The sequence below is a fragment of the Dendroctonus ponderosae genome, unplaced genomic scaffold (assembly GCF_020466585.1).
Source record: "Dendroctonus ponderosae isolate FM_Combo_2020 unplaced genomic scaffold, Dpon_F_20191213v2 Dpon_F_20191213_1, whole genome shotgun sequence".
Lineage (NCBI taxonomy): Eukaryota > Metazoa > Arthropoda > Insecta > Coleoptera > Curculionidae > Dendroctonus > Dendroctonus ponderosae.
In genome coordinates this window covers 61,309,861-61,327,773 of record NW_026017110.1, presented here as the reverse complement: position 1 = coordinate 61,327,773, position 17,913 = coordinate 61,309,861, and the positions used below count along the sequence as shown (strand labels likewise).

General features: G+C 35.0%; 2 protein-coding genes across 4 annotated transcripts in view; one reads left to right on the top strand and one right to left on the bottom strand.

The window, feature by feature from the left end:
- Window positions 1-1,125, top strand: part of LOC109540888 (phospholipid scramblase 2) — a 3,375-nt gene extending 2,250 nt beyond the window's left edge. For all 3 annotated transcript variants that reach the window (XM_019909406.2, XM_019909405.2, XM_019909404.2), the window contains 4 exons: window positions 114-334; window positions 391-555; window positions 761-910; window positions 965-1,125. In XM_019909406.2, the coding sequence (XP_019764965.1) occupies window positions 114-334; window positions 391-555; window positions 761-910; window positions 965-1,021 (593 nt within the window). In that variant the 3' untranslated portion in view covers window positions 1,022-1,125. The remainder of the gene's footprint in view (window positions 1-113; window positions 335-390; window positions 556-760; window positions 911-964) is intronic.
- Window positions 1,126-1,203: 78 nt separating this feature from the next.
- Window positions 1,204-17,913, bottom strand: part of LOC109540860 (kinesin-like protein KIF13A) — a 37,632-nt gene continuing 20,922 nt past the window's right edge. The window contains exons 12-24 of the mRNA XM_048660996.1: window positions 15,540-16,211; window positions 15,295-15,486; window positions 14,945-15,241; window positions 14,746-14,888; window positions 11,924-12,083; window positions 9,045-9,059; window positions 7,632-7,706; window positions 6,860-7,029; window positions 6,525-6,797; window positions 6,160-6,472; window positions 4,024-4,215; window positions 3,599-3,748; window positions 1,204-3,544 (exon numbers count right to left, since the gene is read on the bottom strand). Coding sequence (XP_048516953.1) covers window positions 3,465-3,544; window positions 3,599-3,748; window positions 4,024-4,215; window positions 6,160-6,472; window positions 6,525-6,797; window positions 6,860-7,029; window positions 7,632-7,706; window positions 9,045-9,059; window positions 11,924-12,083; window positions 14,746-14,888; window positions 14,945-15,241; window positions 15,295-15,486; window positions 15,540-16,211 — 2,732 coding nt within the window. The 3' untranslated portion in view covers window positions 1,204-3,464. The remainder of the gene's footprint in view (window positions 3,545-3,598; window positions 3,749-4,023; window positions 4,216-6,159; window positions 6,473-6,524; window positions 6,798-6,859; window positions 7,030-7,631; window positions 7,707-9,044; window positions 9,060-11,923; window positions 12,084-14,745; window positions 14,889-14,944; window positions 15,242-15,294; window positions 15,487-15,539; window positions 16,212-17,913) is intronic.

The window sequence follows — 17,913 nt, the reverse complement described above, 5'->3', positions numbered from 1 at the left end:
TTTATCAATCTGTAATAAAAGACGTGAGGAAATTCTGTCTTTTTTAAAGACAAAAATTTTTGAGGAGAAATACCCAAAAAGAAGTTTGTAAAAAATATATCATTGTTCTCCAGTAATAGCCGACACGGAAAATAGATACACAGTGAAAGTAGCTGCCAGAGAATCCGCCGAAGCGATTTACTATGCCACAGAAAGCTCCACATCTTGTCACAGAATGTGCTTTGGATCAGGTCGAGCTTTCAATATGCGATTATACGATGGCTCGGATCAGGAAGCGATGTCTTTTAAAAGACGATTGGGATGTGGGTACTGTACCTTTTGCTTCCACCTCCAGGTAGGATGGAAAAACAGCAAAATTCGAACACTTTCCTCTTAGCACGATTTTCTTAGAAAATGGAAGTATGGGTGCCACCTGGAGAGCTGGTGGGAACAATTTCTCAGAGATGGAGAGGTCTTCAGACATCGTTTGAAGTTTGCAATCGGCACGAGGAAGTTTTATATATAATCGAAGGGCCCAGATCATTTGCTTGCTTCCACAAAGCGGGGATTTTTCAAGTAAGTTAGTTTCAATACATTTATTCTCATATGAATAAGGTCTCAAAATCGAAGTTACACTCCCCCCATTTATATCCAACATTTAACACTTGTAATGCTAAAATGTTCATGAAAACCACACTAAATTCTGATTTTTGCGTACTTCACCCACGAATTGAGTAAATAAAAATGTGGTCTAGAATTGCAGCTTGATAATTTTTTAAAGATATACACCTGCGATGGAGCGACTCAAATTGGTACAATTGTCCATCAGTGGGATACAGTTTCCGGAGGATATCAGCTATTGTTACAAATGCCTAGTTCCATCACTGATAATCGTCATAAAGCTCTGTTGCTGGGATCCGCATTTTTATTGGTAAGTTGGACTGTTTTACCCGAGTGTTTTGTAGTTTTTGTATTTGAATTTTAGGAGTACATGTTTTTTGAAAGCACCCAGAAAAAGACGAATTTAGGGTGTTTCTGCTAATGCAACATTTTTTTCAACCGAAATAAAATGTGTTACTTTACGTTACTCAGCAATTAATTGAATTGTATATATTTTATGATAAATAAATCCACTATTTCTGTACAGGTTTTTGTCAGTAATTATTACCAAGAGCCACAGATCTGAAATCTATTAAAAATATATGAATGAATAATGGACGATGGTTGAAATATTCATATATTTATTTTGCATGTAAGACCACAGCTACAAATAATCGGCATACTAAAACTAGAAAAGTTAAAATAATTTAATAAGGTAAACAACAAAAATGTACACAATATATAAAATATGTATATCTTAAAAATTACAATTGCGGCTAACTTACAATAATTAAAAACACAACAAACCCCACAAAATGGAAAACAAATAGTAAGCGCTTTGCTCATTTAAAGACCGATATTTAAATGATTTTGTTTATTATTTACATTTAGTGAATGTACAGATTGTTATGGAGGGTCCAGAATAAGGGATCATATTCCAATATAACATGCATGTATAGTGGTTTGTCTCATTGAAGCATATAGTGTGAAAGCAAATAAGTCTTATTATAAGTAAGTACATTAACGTTGTTCTAAAGCTAGCAAAAGAAAATCAATGATTGCAAATGCGCAATGATCCTTCTACATATATTATTGCTAATGGTATTTGACAAATTATTTAAGTATTGTCTACAATCGACATAAAATGCTGGAAATGTTTGATTTCGTCACTATACTGCACTATATATGGGTATTTATTTTCGTGTTATAATTGATGTAAAATAGATATTGAGTGTGTGTCTATATTACAAGTCATAATACCAAAAAATATTTTTTGTCTGTGTACAAACAGCATAGTTAGAATATATGTATGCATGCATGCAGTTGTACTTCTAAATACAGAATTATGTTTTATCTTTAGGGTGGGATTGTATGTATTCATTCCTACAGCTATTTTTGGAATTCTTTCAAAGACAACCATTTTCTTTGGTTGTATCAACGTTTGATGCTAATTTTCTATATTCAACTTCCAAGCCAAAGAAAAACTCGATTGGAGTTAACATTTCTACTTAATATACTGCAAAAATCGACCCACTCTAAATATATTATGATAGAGATTTAACTCCTAATTGTATTAAACTGGACAGATTTTATATTAGAATGGACAGGTAAAAGGTCTAGTTTTTATTCTGAATGATCAACGTCAAAAGACTAATCAATTTGGACGACTAAACCTTAAGTGTGGTGATTTAACCTATCACTGAGCAATAATTACGTAAATCATATTGGACTAGAAAATATCGCGTCTTATACAAATGTAACATGGAATGTTTTGTTTAATAAATAGAGAAAAATCACTATTTACTCAATTACCTCAGGATTTAATTTGGCCTTTCAAATGGAGTGATTGTCTATTCAAACTCACATGAAAAGCCTGAATTAAATTTACTAACATTTATTTAGCAAAAAATGTCAGCAAAAATATAGTAACTATTGAATTTACTCTAATCTAATGACACACAGATACTTTAAATACTTTATGTTCGACTACTAACTGTTTATTAAAGTTACACAATCTATAAACCTGCTCATAGCTTTCAAAGCACGCGAAAATGAACTTTTGTTGCATGCAGCGTCAATAAAACTGACCAGTCAGGTGTTGTGTCGAATATACAGCGTGATTCAGAAATACACTTCGATAACTTACAACACGAGTTTCTGATATCGCTTCACAGCGAACATTATTATTTATTTTCATAAAAAACAACATGCAATGTGCCCTCATTCATTCACAGCGTTACTATGCTCTTTGAGTTGATTTCAGTAGAAATTTTTGCGAAAACCTACTTACGATGTCTATTTGATATTTTTGAATCACTCTGCAGAAAAATGCGTATCTTGTAGCGTGGAAGTTTTAAGAGTGCTCCTGTGTAAACTAACAATATCACAGAAATAAATGCTTAAAATAAGAAAACTAGTGAGGAAACAAACACAACTTGGTCAGTGCTTGTAAGTGTTTGCCCTGTTCGGCCGCATGTGACCTATTAGCTAAAAATTAGATAACACTGTACCACAGTTCTGATAAAATCCTAATCACTAAATTTCACTGGTTAATTGTGTTTTCCAAAGCGGAGGTAGATATGTGGCTGAACATATACAACTCAAATTATTGCAAAGCTCGTTGATGATTTTGATTTCTTTGATTGCAACAGTTTTGCGCAAGAATAGTTTTTACCATAGAGGTGGCAAATGTGGAGATAATATTTAGTGCAGCAAACAGTGTATTTTTTACGGAACTATGAAATGGCAAGGACGATTATATAATGCCATGTTATGGACGGCACACATATAGATACAAATGTGCCGCGTTGAAACACGGCTAACGGCAACAATAAGGGTGGAACGAATGGATGGTTATATAAATATCTCTAATAGAAAAATCATCTTTATTTTGCCTTTGAGCTCATTCGCGTACCCACATTGTTTAGCCCGCTGTTTCTCGATTTTGACCGATGAAGAGACGCATCTGCAACAAACCAAATAAATACCATAAAGTTTAAACAAATCGATTAATATTTACCTTTATTTAACAGACTTTTATTTGCGGCTTTATCCAACCGCATGGCTCTTCCTCGACGATCGAGAATTAACTTGTCAGCTCTCACAAACATCCCATGCTTTGGCTTACACGTGAAATATCGGGCGCCTCCAACGCTTCCATCATTTTTCCCTTTGAAAGCACAATTCAAAATATGTAAATCGCTTATAAAGGGTTTTTTAATAGGAATGGAATTACACGCTTGGAAATTATCTAAGTGTTGACAAAAAAATCGTTCAGTTCAGATCATCAGTGTAAGTGGAGGCTTTTGAGCAAAACTCCTCGAAAATGCGAGCCGTGTGCTCATAAATGGTATAACTTCAAAATAAAAACAAATTGCATTTGGTTTCATTTTAAAAACATCGTCCTGTTAGGAAAACCATTTATTTCTAGATTAGCACTCCTACCTTTAGGCGCATCCAGTTCAATGCCAATCCAGGTCCCAGAAGCGAAATCAGTTTCTCCTACATAAGCCACCACTCCTGATGAATTATAGGGGCGTATGAGAACACTTTCACCAAGCACCACCCATTCTGGGACAGGAACATCAGATAGTTTAGTTAAGTCTGGTCTTGAACCAAAGCTACTATGCCTATCGTCTATAAAAATAAATTCAATTTAAGACATTTCAAGACACCCTGAATTAGGCCTGGGTAACTCAGTGAATTTTTAGCAGTTGGCGCAGTGCGACGCAAATGGCTTGGTGCGCCAACACAACGCTCCGCCGCAGTAACTGAATTCCGTTGCTGGAAAAATGTTTATGACTTTTTTTTAACTTAATTAAGGGCCATTTATCAATAATATTTTTTAAATTTCTTCAAAATTTCTAAAGTTTCACTTCAAAATGCTGACAATCATAACGTATTTTCCGCGGAAAATACGTTATTTCAGCTTCGAATTTGGAACAAAAATTAAATCATTCAAAAAATGAACAGAATTAGCGAAAATTTATAACAGATTATTTGGAAATCTCGTCACCTCAATTCCTCTGAAGACTTTAGAGTTTGTTAAAAAAATGTGGTTTTTTAGTTTTGACTGAATTTTTTTGCTTTACTTTCTACTCAAAAACGCTCTATTTTGTAGAGTTTCACTTAAAAATACTGACGTTTTGGAGGCCTTTTACGCGAAAAATTACAAGATAAATTTAGAGCTTTGTAAAAATTTAACAAAAAAAAATTTGAATTTTCGTCGAATTCGGGACAAAAACGAAAACAACTTCCTCCCGTTTTTTCCCGAAAAACGATTATAAGGTTTTATATAAAAAACGCCAAAAACCACTACTTCCTGATGATTTTCTTCTTTTCTGACAACAATGGGGTCTTTTCAGCCAAAAATGACGAAATCAATTCGGCTACAAAATTCGCCTCATTCAAGGGTTTGCAGGGAACTTTAGAAAAGCCATTTCAGCTTCGAGTTTGGCACAAAAGCCAAATTCAGTTTTTTACCGAAAGTAATTAGGATTATCTTGAAAAAAACGATCAGAATGCAAAAGCTTACAAGAAATTATTTACAGAAACATGAAAAAAGAGATTTTTAAAGTTCCTTTAAATTGTCAGGTCATTCCAGTTTTAACAAAGTTTCTATTAATCAATTCTTTCTTCTCAAAAATCGCAGAATTTTTTGTTTTACTTAAAATACTGACAATATCCAGGTATTGTCTGTGAAAAAATATAATAACAATCACACGCAGTCAGAGAAAAAAATTATAAGATAAATTTTAGTTGAACTCTGCCAAACTCGCCTCCTTAACCGCTTTGCAAAAATATTTGTGTAAAACTTTTTGCGTCTTCAAATTATGGACAAAACCCTAATAATTACTTCCGGGCATTTTTCCAAAAATATTTCCCCCGAACTGAAAAAGCGAAAGTTTGTAATCATTTATTGGGAAAACTCTTGGAAACTGGGGTTTCTTCACTTTTAGAGCAATATTTCTAAATAACACTGCCACTAAACGGAAAAACCGCATTTTTCCTAACGTTTTACTGTAAAAACCTGCCGAATTGAATCTTTTATGCAAAAAAATTAAGAGATCCATTTTACAAGAAAATTCGTCGACTATCTCTGAGTTCTGTTGCTGGGAAAATCTAGATTAAAAACGCACAAAAAAATGGAAAGTGCCAAAAAAACATGAAATTTACGTTTAAAAAAACGTTTACGTTAATATTTCTAAACAATACTGTCTCTAAACAGAAAACCCGCGTGTTCCCTAACGTTTTACTGTAAAATACTGGCAAACTGAATCTTTTATGCAAAAAATTAAGAGATCGATTTTATAGGAAAACTCGTCGACTTTCTTTCGACTCAGTTCTGTTGCTGGGAAAATCTAGATGACTTTTTTCAGTTGTTTGAACCAAGTTGTAAAACGTTACGCAGAAAAAATCATTTTTTTAGATGTGAAAATTCCACTCTCGCGTCTCGTAAAGCTTTAATAAATGACTTACACGTCATGAACCGATGAGTTATAACTCGTTATCTCAGACAGAGGCAACAACTCAATAGCGCAACTCAACAGTGTTACCCAGGCCTACCCTGAATGGACATACCTTCCAATCTGTCTGTAGAGCTGTGCAGTGCATCATCTTCATGTGACGACAAGCTCAAACTCATAATGTTTAGCTTCTCTACAGACTTGTTAGAACCAAGGCGCGATTGGGGAAATGACGCTCTCACACTTGAATTTTTGGCCGATGAATGTTTTTTCCTGCGAATTACCTTTCCGGATAATAAATTGGGTTTAATCACGGTTTCGATTTCCGGTATTGGATTCGAATCGCTGTTCGAACTTTGCACCAAGTCCTCCGAGCTTCCGTCATTGGCTGTAGGCTCATCAGGATCATCTTCTGGTAATGCGAGTCGCTGAAGTTAGGGATAGTTAGGGATCGAATTGTAGATCTTCATTTATACCTACGTCAAAGCTAGTGACTTGAGCCAGCTCGGAAACCGGTTGCAAGTCAGTGTGAAGAGGTTTAGATTCAATATCAGGTGTTTCGTCTACACTTATACTCCTCAGTGACATGGAATCATCACTGGAAAGATTGGTGATTGAGACTGCTTGAGATCCGTAGCCACTGGAACTGGCTGATGGCGTGGTCGCTTTAGGGGCCAGTTCTGTTAGCGAATCCAGAGTACGGGATGTTGGCAGCAACCCCCTTCTGGTGATCTTCTCAGCTCTGTGACTAAACTGAAACCGGCAAACAGTTTATTGTAATACTAAAGTTGCTTAGTGAAAAACAGCTCATTCACCTGGCTGTTCATTTTCTCGTCCAATCCATCCTCGCACTGTTCTGCAATGGGTTCGTCAGTCAGAAAATCAAATGAATGTTTTCGTGGCAGAGATTTCAAAGGCTCCTCGTGTAACGTTGTCATTCTTAGCCCCATCTTGGTATTAGCTGGCGATACCATGCCGGAGAATACTAAAATGGGTCGCATGTTTAGTCAACACGTAAACTACTTTAGCCAATTAAATCTACTAAAAACAAATAAAAAAATGTTAACAAACCAGTGTAGATACATGAGGTTAGAAGTAAAATAAAACCACAATGATGACAACATATATTTATATGGGATTTTTTCCAATTCCTTTCTAAAATCTTACTTCTTAAGGATTTAAGCCCGTGTCCCATGCATCCGTTTGTACGATAATACGATGATACGATAGTGTTTCTATTGGTTGGAGATCTGTCAATTCATCCTGCGTTCGTAAGACGGCGGACTATCATCGTACAAACGGATGCATTTGACACGGGCTTTAAGCTGTTTGTGAATGCGTTGAGGCGGATCTGCACTATTTACATGGCATTCATTTAGAAAGGAACAGAATTTCGATACAAGGTTATCAACGAGTGATTTTATGCGTGCCTTTTCACAAAATTAAGCAACTGCTTAAGAAATCGATTTTTTATTTGATAACCCTGTATAGCTTTGTCTAACTGAAACAAAAAAATCCAATCCGCTGTAACCAAAAATCTACAAACCAAAAAGTAATTAGCGAGTGTCAGTTTTTACAAAAACGTACTTTTGGTACTGCTCGTTGGTTGTTGCAATCTTAGGGAATTCAAATTTAAGTTCAGATTTAGGAATGTGGGGCGGGCTGAAATATTAAAAATATTAATTTTCTAGTCTCTAACTTGAAACGCTGGCATTCCACGATCCTATCTACACATGTATGATTTGTACACTTTTAAAATGACACAGCGATCATTTTAAAGTCAAAGAGACGTAATATTTTCATTCTATAGGCCAATAAAATTAATTGTGATCATTTACATGTGTTGATTTGCAACTTAATTATAATTTTCTGTGTGCACAGAACACAACTGCAGTTGCTACTAAAAGGATCACAATTTTCCAATAAAAAGGAGTTTTTTATTAGCCTACTAACAGTGAACAACCATGCATTCAGTTATGCCAATTGGTACCATCCCGAACGAATATTTCTAATCAAATTTCCTGCTTGGGCTAAATTGCACTCATTTCCATGTAAGTTTTCCGTGGAAGTAGACAACTACTTCCACGCAACTTTACGCTTTCATCAACAGAGTTCCACTTAAAGTTACTAATTAGGCTACAATTTAGCCTAGGCATATCACATACACAATATATATGTGAACCAAAATTTCCATTCCAAATTCCCGTCAGTTGAGCTTTGGTGTACTTTGATTCACAATCACTATTTTGTGATATGTTCGTCTAATTTATCTACACATGCTCAAAATGCTCGAGATATTTTTCAAGTTAGTTTCCAGTCAAAAATTAGATACTTGATATCAGATTCAACAACTAATTAAGTAATTTCTTAATACTGCTGTCTCTGTGACTTCATTACAATCATCTACATAAGAGCAAAAGCAGAATATGTTTAAAATGATGAATCGACGGACTGGCACTGGATACTTTCAATAAAAGTAGAACTGATATATTTAAATTATTCTAGAATAATCTAGCGCAAAGTTGCATGAATGTCCGATCTCTTAACGTTGATATGAAGACAGTTTGTGTAACAACAAACCAAAATCCTTATATTTGTCAGATATTTTTTTGAAATACCATGCTAGGTGCCTATAATTTTTACAAGTGGTTTGGTACATTTTATACACTTTATACAAGTATACATAGTTGCAGGGCAAAAATCAATAAAGCTGTCAATTAATTTAAAAAAATAAATTGCTCAGAAACATTGGACCACTCAATATATAAGGGTTTTGATCAATATCTATAGTTTCTATTTCAATTTATCTGAAATCAATCATGCTTGGTTGTTAGGTATATCTACGACTTATCTACAAACTACACCATTGTTTTTGAGTGCCTCGAATGCAGCAAATGCTCAAAACAGGTCAAAATTATTTGACTCAAGCATTTGGTATATTGAACATTTTACTTGATCAACCTAATAACAGCAATCTTAGTAAGCAAGCCTCCATTTTACCTGATAGAATGGAGCCTTGTAGGGTTGCAAAAACAAAATTGATTTAATGTTAGTTAAACAATATTGGTTATATCAGAAGAAAGGCATTTTAAATATATAAAACGATATACAGTGTGAATATTGAAACTGCTGAGGTTTTCGCTCTTTTAGGCCGTGGTGGAAAGTAATTGCAACTTTCTTCCTGCCGTTTTGAGACGCACAATTTTTTTTAGAAAAACAAGGAGCACTCGATCTATAGAGTGATAAAGTTTATTTTTATTGATTCATCAAACTCCAACTGCACCAAACTAGGCCAAGCAATAGAGATGAAAATAATATGTTTTTAGACATAAAACCTATCGGACCACCTACACCATTAGGTGCAGGGCAGTCCATACTTTATTACCAGTATGTTAACTTTTTTCAACAAAAAAATCGCATTTTTTTAGTTTCTCGTTTGTAAAATCGACACAATTGAAGCAATCTTAATGATTGATTGTAAAGCAATGAACTACGAAGAGAATGAGAGGTCGATCGACCTGATAGGATAATTACAACCGAAGAAAACTGAAAAAAAACTGGAAAACTTTACGTTTTCTTAAAAAACTCAAAACTTGGCTATTTTGTAATATTAAGAGCTCAAGTTATGAACAAGGATAGCTAATTAGATATATCTACTGCCGCTATTTCCCTGATTTTTGTTTTTTTTTATATTGGGGTACATCAACATGGGGAAATCGAGTTTTGTATCCTTAATATTTTAAGCGTCTTCTGCCAAAATCCAAAACAATTTTTTTTGACACTATAAATTTTCAAAGAAAACCGCGCCCATTAAGACAGCATTTTTAAACGTTAACTAAATAGATTTAAAAAAAATCTATAAAAATTTTAGCAAAACTGAAATTTTGCAGCTTTAATAATCCAAGCCCGTTCTACACACATCAATTTTTTTTGTTGGCTGCTCTTGATTACACTTCATAAATTTTCAGACAAAGACAACAGCGCACTATTGGGAGAGCAGTTTTAAAGTAAAATGTGAAAAATTCTCAAAAATTAACGGAAATTCCTGCTGAACTGAAAATTTGCACGCTTAATAATTGAAGCTTTTTCTACGAAAGCGTAAAACGTATTTTTTTATCAACCCTCGATTAGATTTTAGAAATTAAAAAAAAAAACGCACTTTGTTAAGACAGGAATTTTAAAGCCCACTGTGAAAAATTCTCAAAAGTCAACGGAAGCCACTGCAAAAGTGAACTTTAGCATCCTTCGCCTTAGGAGCCGCTTTTACAAAAATCCAGAATTTCCTTATTTTTGTCTGCCCCTGATTATACTCTAGGAATTATTCAAAAACAACTACGCATTTTAAAACAGCAGTTTTTAGGGTAAAATGTGAAAAATTTTGCCTGTTTAAAAAATCCAGAAACTGTTTTCTCTGCCTGGCCGTAATTACATGTAATGCATTTTCAAAGAGAACGACTCACTGTTAAAACCTGAGATTTTAAGGCAAACTGTGAAAAATTCTCAAAAATCACAGAAAATTCCTGCTGAACAGAAATTGCTCACGCTTGCTAATTCGAGTCTGTTTTACGAAAATTCGAAAACTCCTTTTCTCTGCCTGACCGTAATTAGATAGTATGCATTGTCAAAGAGAATCACGCACTATTAAGCAGCAGTTTTTAAAGTAAAATGTGAAAAATTCTGAAAATCAACGAAAATGTCTGCAAAATTAAGATCCTGCACGCTTAGTAACTCGAGCCTGCTCAATAAAAATCCAAAATTTATTTTTCTGTGCCTGTTCTTGATTATATTTTATGATTGTTTAAAGAGAAACGCTCACTGTTAAGACATGAATTAACGCAAACTGTGAAAAATTCCCAAAAATCACAGCAAATTCCTGTTAAACTGAAATTTTGCACCTTTAATAATTCGCCCCTGTTTTACGAAGTACCAAAAATTATTTTTATTCATCTGTCCTCGAATACATTTTCCGAATTTTCAAAAAGAAAGCGCTTGCTGTCGCTAAATCTAAAATAGACGAGCGATAATTTTCGACACAAAAATCAACTAAAACCCTTTAAGAAGAACTTTAGGACTGCCCTGCACATGATGATGATGGTGGTTCTCCGATAAGATTTATGTCAAGGACAATCCGTCTATTACCTGGCCTAAACAGTACCTTTTTCGGGATGCAAAGGCTTTTAATGAATCTTTTTAATTCTGAATCAATTTCAAGCTGCCTAAAAACGACGCTTTAGATAGTCAAATAGCTTCATTTCTTGAGTCAGCACAGTCTTATAGGATGTAAATTTGAAAAGCTTATCTCTTATAAACTTCGCGGAATGGAGAAATTTAGATGCCAATGGCTACAACCATTGGCATACCAACCAACCAACAAAAAATAGTAGTTGTATTGTGAACATTTAAAGGAAATCCTCTTCTTTAACTCCGCTTGGACTCCACCTGATAAAAGAACATCTTCATGTATCAATTAATTAGAAAAAATCTAATAGAGAACGACCTAAACGCGCGAAGAACTCACCAGTTTCATGTAATGATTTTGTGATACATTTTTCGCGTTTTGTACTTTTCTCGTATGGTGAACCGTCTGGAGCTTGTTTATCAGGAACCGTACTTGTTGCTAGATAAACTAAATGGAAGCTTAGGAATGAGCCGAACTGTTTTTCACGAATAAATCTGAATTATTAGAAATGCCACCTAATCTTATTACAAGTTCCATTACTTACAAAGACATAGCTTACACACCCACCTAGTCTATAAAAATATTTGTTAAACATATTCAGTACTAGTCTATATCGATAGGTACGTGCTAGAGTTCTTAATTCCTATGAGTACAATTAATTTCCAAATATTACCACACAGAGAAAAATTCAAAAACTCACCAAGTCCGCCATAGGTTTTGGGAGGAGTTATTTCCTCTTTGCCAACGCTGGAGCGCGGCCTTGCAGGACTCAAGCCATGCAACTCACTATTCAGCTCAGATACGCTTTCGGACCTTGACATGTGCAGGGATTCGGTGCTCAACGTATCGAATCTCATCAGCTGCAATTTGAATAAATATCAACACATTTTTTCAGACAAAAAATACATTTTACATTAAAAAGCAGGAAATTGTTTGCTATAAAGAATATGAATCACCACTGAGGTGAGTGGGCCGTTTGAGTTCCTCCGAATTTTTTGGTTTTTCCTTTATTTCTTTAATTAAGCACTTTCAGCCAATTCCAAAGCCAAATTCCTGGATGGTCCATAAATTAGGCCAAAAAACACTTACAAAGTTTTGAAACTCGCTTTTCCAAAACCACCTATTTATGCACAAAAATGAGATGGTCCGGTGCTGTTTGCTGCTAAATCGTGTTTTAGGTATCAACAATTCATAACTCTACATGCAAAATCGTCTCTAAGATGCATAATAAGGGTGTTTATTGCAAAAGTTTGAGCATCGCCAATTGATTGAGGTCGTCGTTAGTCAGATGGCACTTTTTCTTTTCGGTTAATTCTGAGTTAGTTTGTTTGCGTTAGCATGGCTGAAGTGACTTGACTGAAATACAATTTGCAGCCTTAAAATTCAATATATTGTCAAGCCTTTTGTCAGCAAATGTGACGAAAATTAAAATTTTATCTAAGCCAGGGCTTTATATATATCGTTTGGATATCGAGCCAGCTAATCTCTTAAGCTTAGTGCTCTGATTTGCATTTCTGTGGTTGAAAAATCTTGCCTGAATTTAAATTCTAAAGTGACATTGGAAACGTGTTTTTAGGTCCTTGACTGAATTTCCCCACGTTAAATCGATAAAACAGAGAATTTTATTCATCTCAAGGCTCCATTAGTCGCCACAAATGTACCAATAATTCTTTTAAATTTAAAAAGATTCAATACAAGAAAAGTTTCGCATTATGCATGTGTTAAAATTTTCGGTCAGAAGTAAATATTTCACATGCGGGTTTTCTGAGCTCAATGAATTGTTTACGACTTAAGAAGCTCCCAATATACACATTTAATCAATCAAAACCCCCTAAAATGGACCAAAAATGTGAATTAATTCAAATTTGAAGCTTCTAATGTGCTTTTTAATAAAAACTTTTTCCTCTCTGCCTTGTGGCGAAAATGATGTAGAATTTGAGACATTTTGAGAGACTTGATATTTTTCAAATAAATCAACCCTCTCCTCTTATGAAATTTTCGGTCAAAAATCAAAATTTCACATGCGTGTTTTTTGTGCTCAATGGATTGCCCCCAACCTAAAAAGCTTCCCAGTATGCAGGTTTGACGTTTTTGAGTTTGCAATAAGAAAGATATCGTCGGTTAAAGATCGTGATGGATCAAAAACCGCCTAAAATGGACCAAAAATGTGAATTTTTTCAAATTTGAAGCTTCTAATGTGCCTTTTAATGAAGGCATGCAGCTTTCCTCGCTGTCTTGTGGTGAAAATGATGTAGACTTCGAGACATTTTGAAAGACTCGATATTTTTCGAAAAAATCAACCCTCCCCCCTTATGAAATTCTCGGTCAAAAATCAAAATTTCCCATGCGTGTTTTTTGAGCTCAATGGATTGCCCCCAACCTAAAAAGCTCTCCAATATGCAGTTTTAACGTGTTTCAGTTTGCAATTAGGAAGATATCGCTGGTTAAAGATCGTGATGGATCAAAAACCGCCTAAAATAGACACCAAAAATGTGAATTATTTCAAAGTTGAAGCTTCTAATGTGCTTTTTAATGAGCGCATGGCTTTCCTCGCTGTCTTGTAGTGAAAATGATATAGAATTCGAGACATTTTGAGATACTTGATATTTTTCGAAAAAATCAACCCTCCCCCTTTTTGAAAATTTAAGTCAAAAATCAAAATTTCACATTCGTGTTTTTTGAGCTCAATGGATTGGCCCCAACCTAAGAAACTCTCCACAATACCGGTTTAACGTGTTTCAGTTGGCAATGAGGAAGATATCGCCGGTAATAGATCGTGAAAAACCGCCTAAAATAGACCAAAAATGTGAATTATTTCAAATTTGAAGCATCTAATGTGCTTTTAATGAGCGCTTAATAAATCTAAAAAAATATGCAAAAAATAAAACCCGAAAATACCTAAATAATCTAAGCCCACCCAAATTGAATGAATTTAAATACTGGATACCCAAGGAAAAAATGTTCATGAACTTAAAATGGTTTGCGCAGTTTATCAACGCCGCTCGAAATTTAGCATGAAAATCGTGATTTCCTCAAACTTTGTGAGTGTTTCTTTGGCACAATTTATAGACCATCCATAAACTGCTTAATTGAAAGTGTTCTTTAAGATAAAACTAGAAAAAAAACAAAAAATTCAGCGGGGCGAAACGACACAATCACCCAAAACTGATATAAAGTCGATTTTTATAGTCAATTATACGTCAAAAGTTATTTATTAAATAATCATGGAAAGTCTACACATACCCCCTTTGATTCCAAAATCTGTGCGGCAATAACAAGTGACTTTTTAAAATATGTTGTATTTCTAATAGCTAGGTGCTAGAGTACTAGTACAAGATGGCTCAATGACCGCAGTTTGAAAATTATTCGCATTATCAATCTATCAAATTACATATTTTGAGGGCTTTTTAGCCCACCTTGTACCGTGCAGAAAAAGTTGCCATTATGGCAAGTGAAGGAAGAGTGAATATTAAAAAAGAGCGAGCTACTACAGAGTTGAGCTGACCCTGAATAACTCCATACCTGGGAGAAGTTGGGAACGCTAACGGTTTTCCTCATGAGAGGCTGTCCTTTGGCTTGTAACAGTTCTTTAACAGCTACGTTTTGACGTAGCCGGTCCAAACTAAGGATGCCTTCCACTGCACTCACACCTCTTGTGTATTTTTCTGCAAAAAATATATTGAGCCTTGTTGAAGACATTTTTCCGAATGTTGCCACAAACCTATATAAGTTTCTCCATCACAAAGCGAAGTGTTGTTGTCTCCTGAAGCAGCTAGCTGAGCAAGACTTTCCCGATCTTCCAATTCTTCACTAGCTTTAGGCACGTTGGATACCACTAAATACGTCACGCCACAGTTTGTTATAAGATCGGTTCTGGCAATTTTTTTCTTGATTCTTTCTGTTAAACTCTGCTTTTTGTATATGTTAATGGCTAATCTCTTTCTTAGGACCAGGTCCATTGTCGCTGGATAAGATAGGCGTACAGTGATTCTCAGAATCATATACACTCGTTCGTTGGCTGTAAATAACAGTTTGCTTTAAACGCGGTTCAAGCAAATGTACTTCACTTACGTTCAGTGATTTTGTTGAGATATTGGCTATCATGAATGGAAGAATCCCAACTGGCAATTGAGCAAACATCTTTATCTAAAGTGTGTAAAATCTTTAACTCGTAAAATTGCCTTCCGTCCTCCTTCGGCAAAATTGAGTTGATTCCGGCTGCGGTTACTTCCTCTCCTGAAGGATGCGTTGATAAATCGTCAGCTAAACGGACATTCATTATTCACTACTGAAAACAACGTAATATTTAGTATTACCATTCAAATCCAAAAACAATACAGGAACATGTGGCTCCATTCCGGGCGGAGGGCTCCACATGGCAGGAGCTCCAGGTATTCCAGTTCCAGGTTGAGGTACATACACAGCATTAGTTTCCTCAGTAAGGTTAACAAGTTGCTCCATGAGGCTCTTTTCTCTTTCCAAGTCTTGTTCTGATTTGTCTAGTTTTTCGGATAAATTCTGAAGCTGAGAATGCAAATATTGCTTGCGCTTTGTTAGCGCATCGTTCCATTTTTCGCGCAATACAGTCAGATCTTCTTCCTGATATGAATCCAGAGGCTTTTGTAGCCGATTCCGAACCATCACGCCACCGACTTCAATCTTCATAATTTGCTGGCATATTATGGGCAAAGTACCAGAATTTTGAACCGGCTTTACTCTGACTTGTATCCGCCTTTGTTGCCCTTGTCTTAACTGATAAATTCCCCCGGTTAACATATCGGTCCTCATTAGCACTTCTACTCCCGCATATTCTCCCAGATCGTTCAGCTCTTGAATCTCCACCCAGAGCTCGATTTTTCTCGTTAGCTCCGACCATCTATCTAGCAAGGAACGTGCAGTTGCTAGTTGTTGCTCAACTTCCCAGCCTGGTTTGTATTTGGAAAATCCTGCGCTTCTATTTCCCCATACTTCTATTGATAGGGCGCCTTCTAAAAATCAATTGAAAATCTGTTTGATGTTATAAAAATACCAGTCGCAATATCAGGATTTGATTTATTAATTAAATTGGGCTCTAATTATCTCCGGCGATGCTCGCATAAATATATACCGCAGGAGTTTTCTTATAGGAAATGGTGGGGCCTAATGAGACCTAACCTGTGGATGAATTGAATAAACCGTAAAAAAAAATGAATAAACAATGAACTAAATATGTTCAGATCAGTTAAATTAATTAACTAATTAAAACACTTTTTTTAAAATATATTTGGCAAGCTTTGGCATAATTCACAATGAAAACGTCGACTGTTTACCCCATATATACAGGGTGAGTCAGCTCTCTTCGTAGATCGTACAGAAATAGCGACTGAAAAAAAAACCGTTTACATTAAAGTGTTGTGGTTGTCCTCAAAGCATTTGTTTCTGTTACTTTGAACTATACAGGGTAGTTCAAAATAAAGTTATGACAGTCAAGCTTATTTTTTTAAATGGAACAACCTACTGTTTAATCCAGAATAAGGTTCTATATTCTATTGTAAGCATTTTTTGTATAACATACTATGTGACTGAATTCAATAGTTTTGGACAAAGCGGTGTTTCAAACATGGGAACGCAACAAAAGTAAAATCCATGATTTTTTTTTCAATAATAATATTAWTAAATGAYAATTTTAAAGGAATATTAAAACAAATGATCTGTTTGGTGTTTTCGTTTTGTGCTGTTCTCAAATTAAATCGTTTATTTTATWWAAAAAAAATAATAATAAGGTTTACTTTTGTTGCGTTCCCATATTCAGATGTCGTTATGTCCAAAAYSATTGAATTCAATGTAKAACATGAATCTGGAGTAAAAAATAGGCTGTTCMATTAAAAAAAAAAAAAACTTGACTATCATAACTTTATTTTAAGCTACCCTGTATAGTTCAAAGTAACAGATACAAAAGCTTTGAAGACAACCAACACTTTTATACTTATAAACGTCGCTATATCTGTACGATCTAAGAGGGCTCGCTTTGCTGACTCACCCTGTATATAAGATGTAAAAGTATATGGTTTACGCAGATTTAGTTTTTATGCCGGTCCAAGTAGGATCATATGTACCTTACTACTTTATGGTGCTTGCAAAGACGTCAGAAAACAAATTATTCTACGACCTAAAAGCGCAAAAGACAACCCAGTTCCATCATTTACTTAATTAAATATGGCATTTTTTTGCAATTTTAGGCCGTCGTAGAGGAGAATTCCTTCCTGACGATTTGTAAGCACCAGTGACTTGCATATTCATGCATGATCAGGCAGAAATTCTATTCTACAATGATGTAAAAGGGCGAATAAACTATCTAGTTTTAAACAATGACCTAGAAAAACGCTAATGATAAATATTAGAGATTCTTTTGCCCCTAATCGTTTTAGATGTTCAAGATTTCTCTCTAAAACAGACAACATTCGGGCTGTTGATTGAGCTTCAATGTGTAGAAAACATTTGTTTTTCGAAATGTGCTTTCAATTTCCAATTTTTGTTAGTGCGCATTAGTAATGGTAATACGTGTACAATTCCAATTGACCATCTTAAGTAGTTTCCGGAAATATAGCCGAATAACTAAAAAAAACCAAAAGAGCAGTTTCTGGGTCACCCCGTACGTGTTTTTCCGCATGCAACTTTTCCACTGTTAATCTTTACAAAAATCCAACAAGA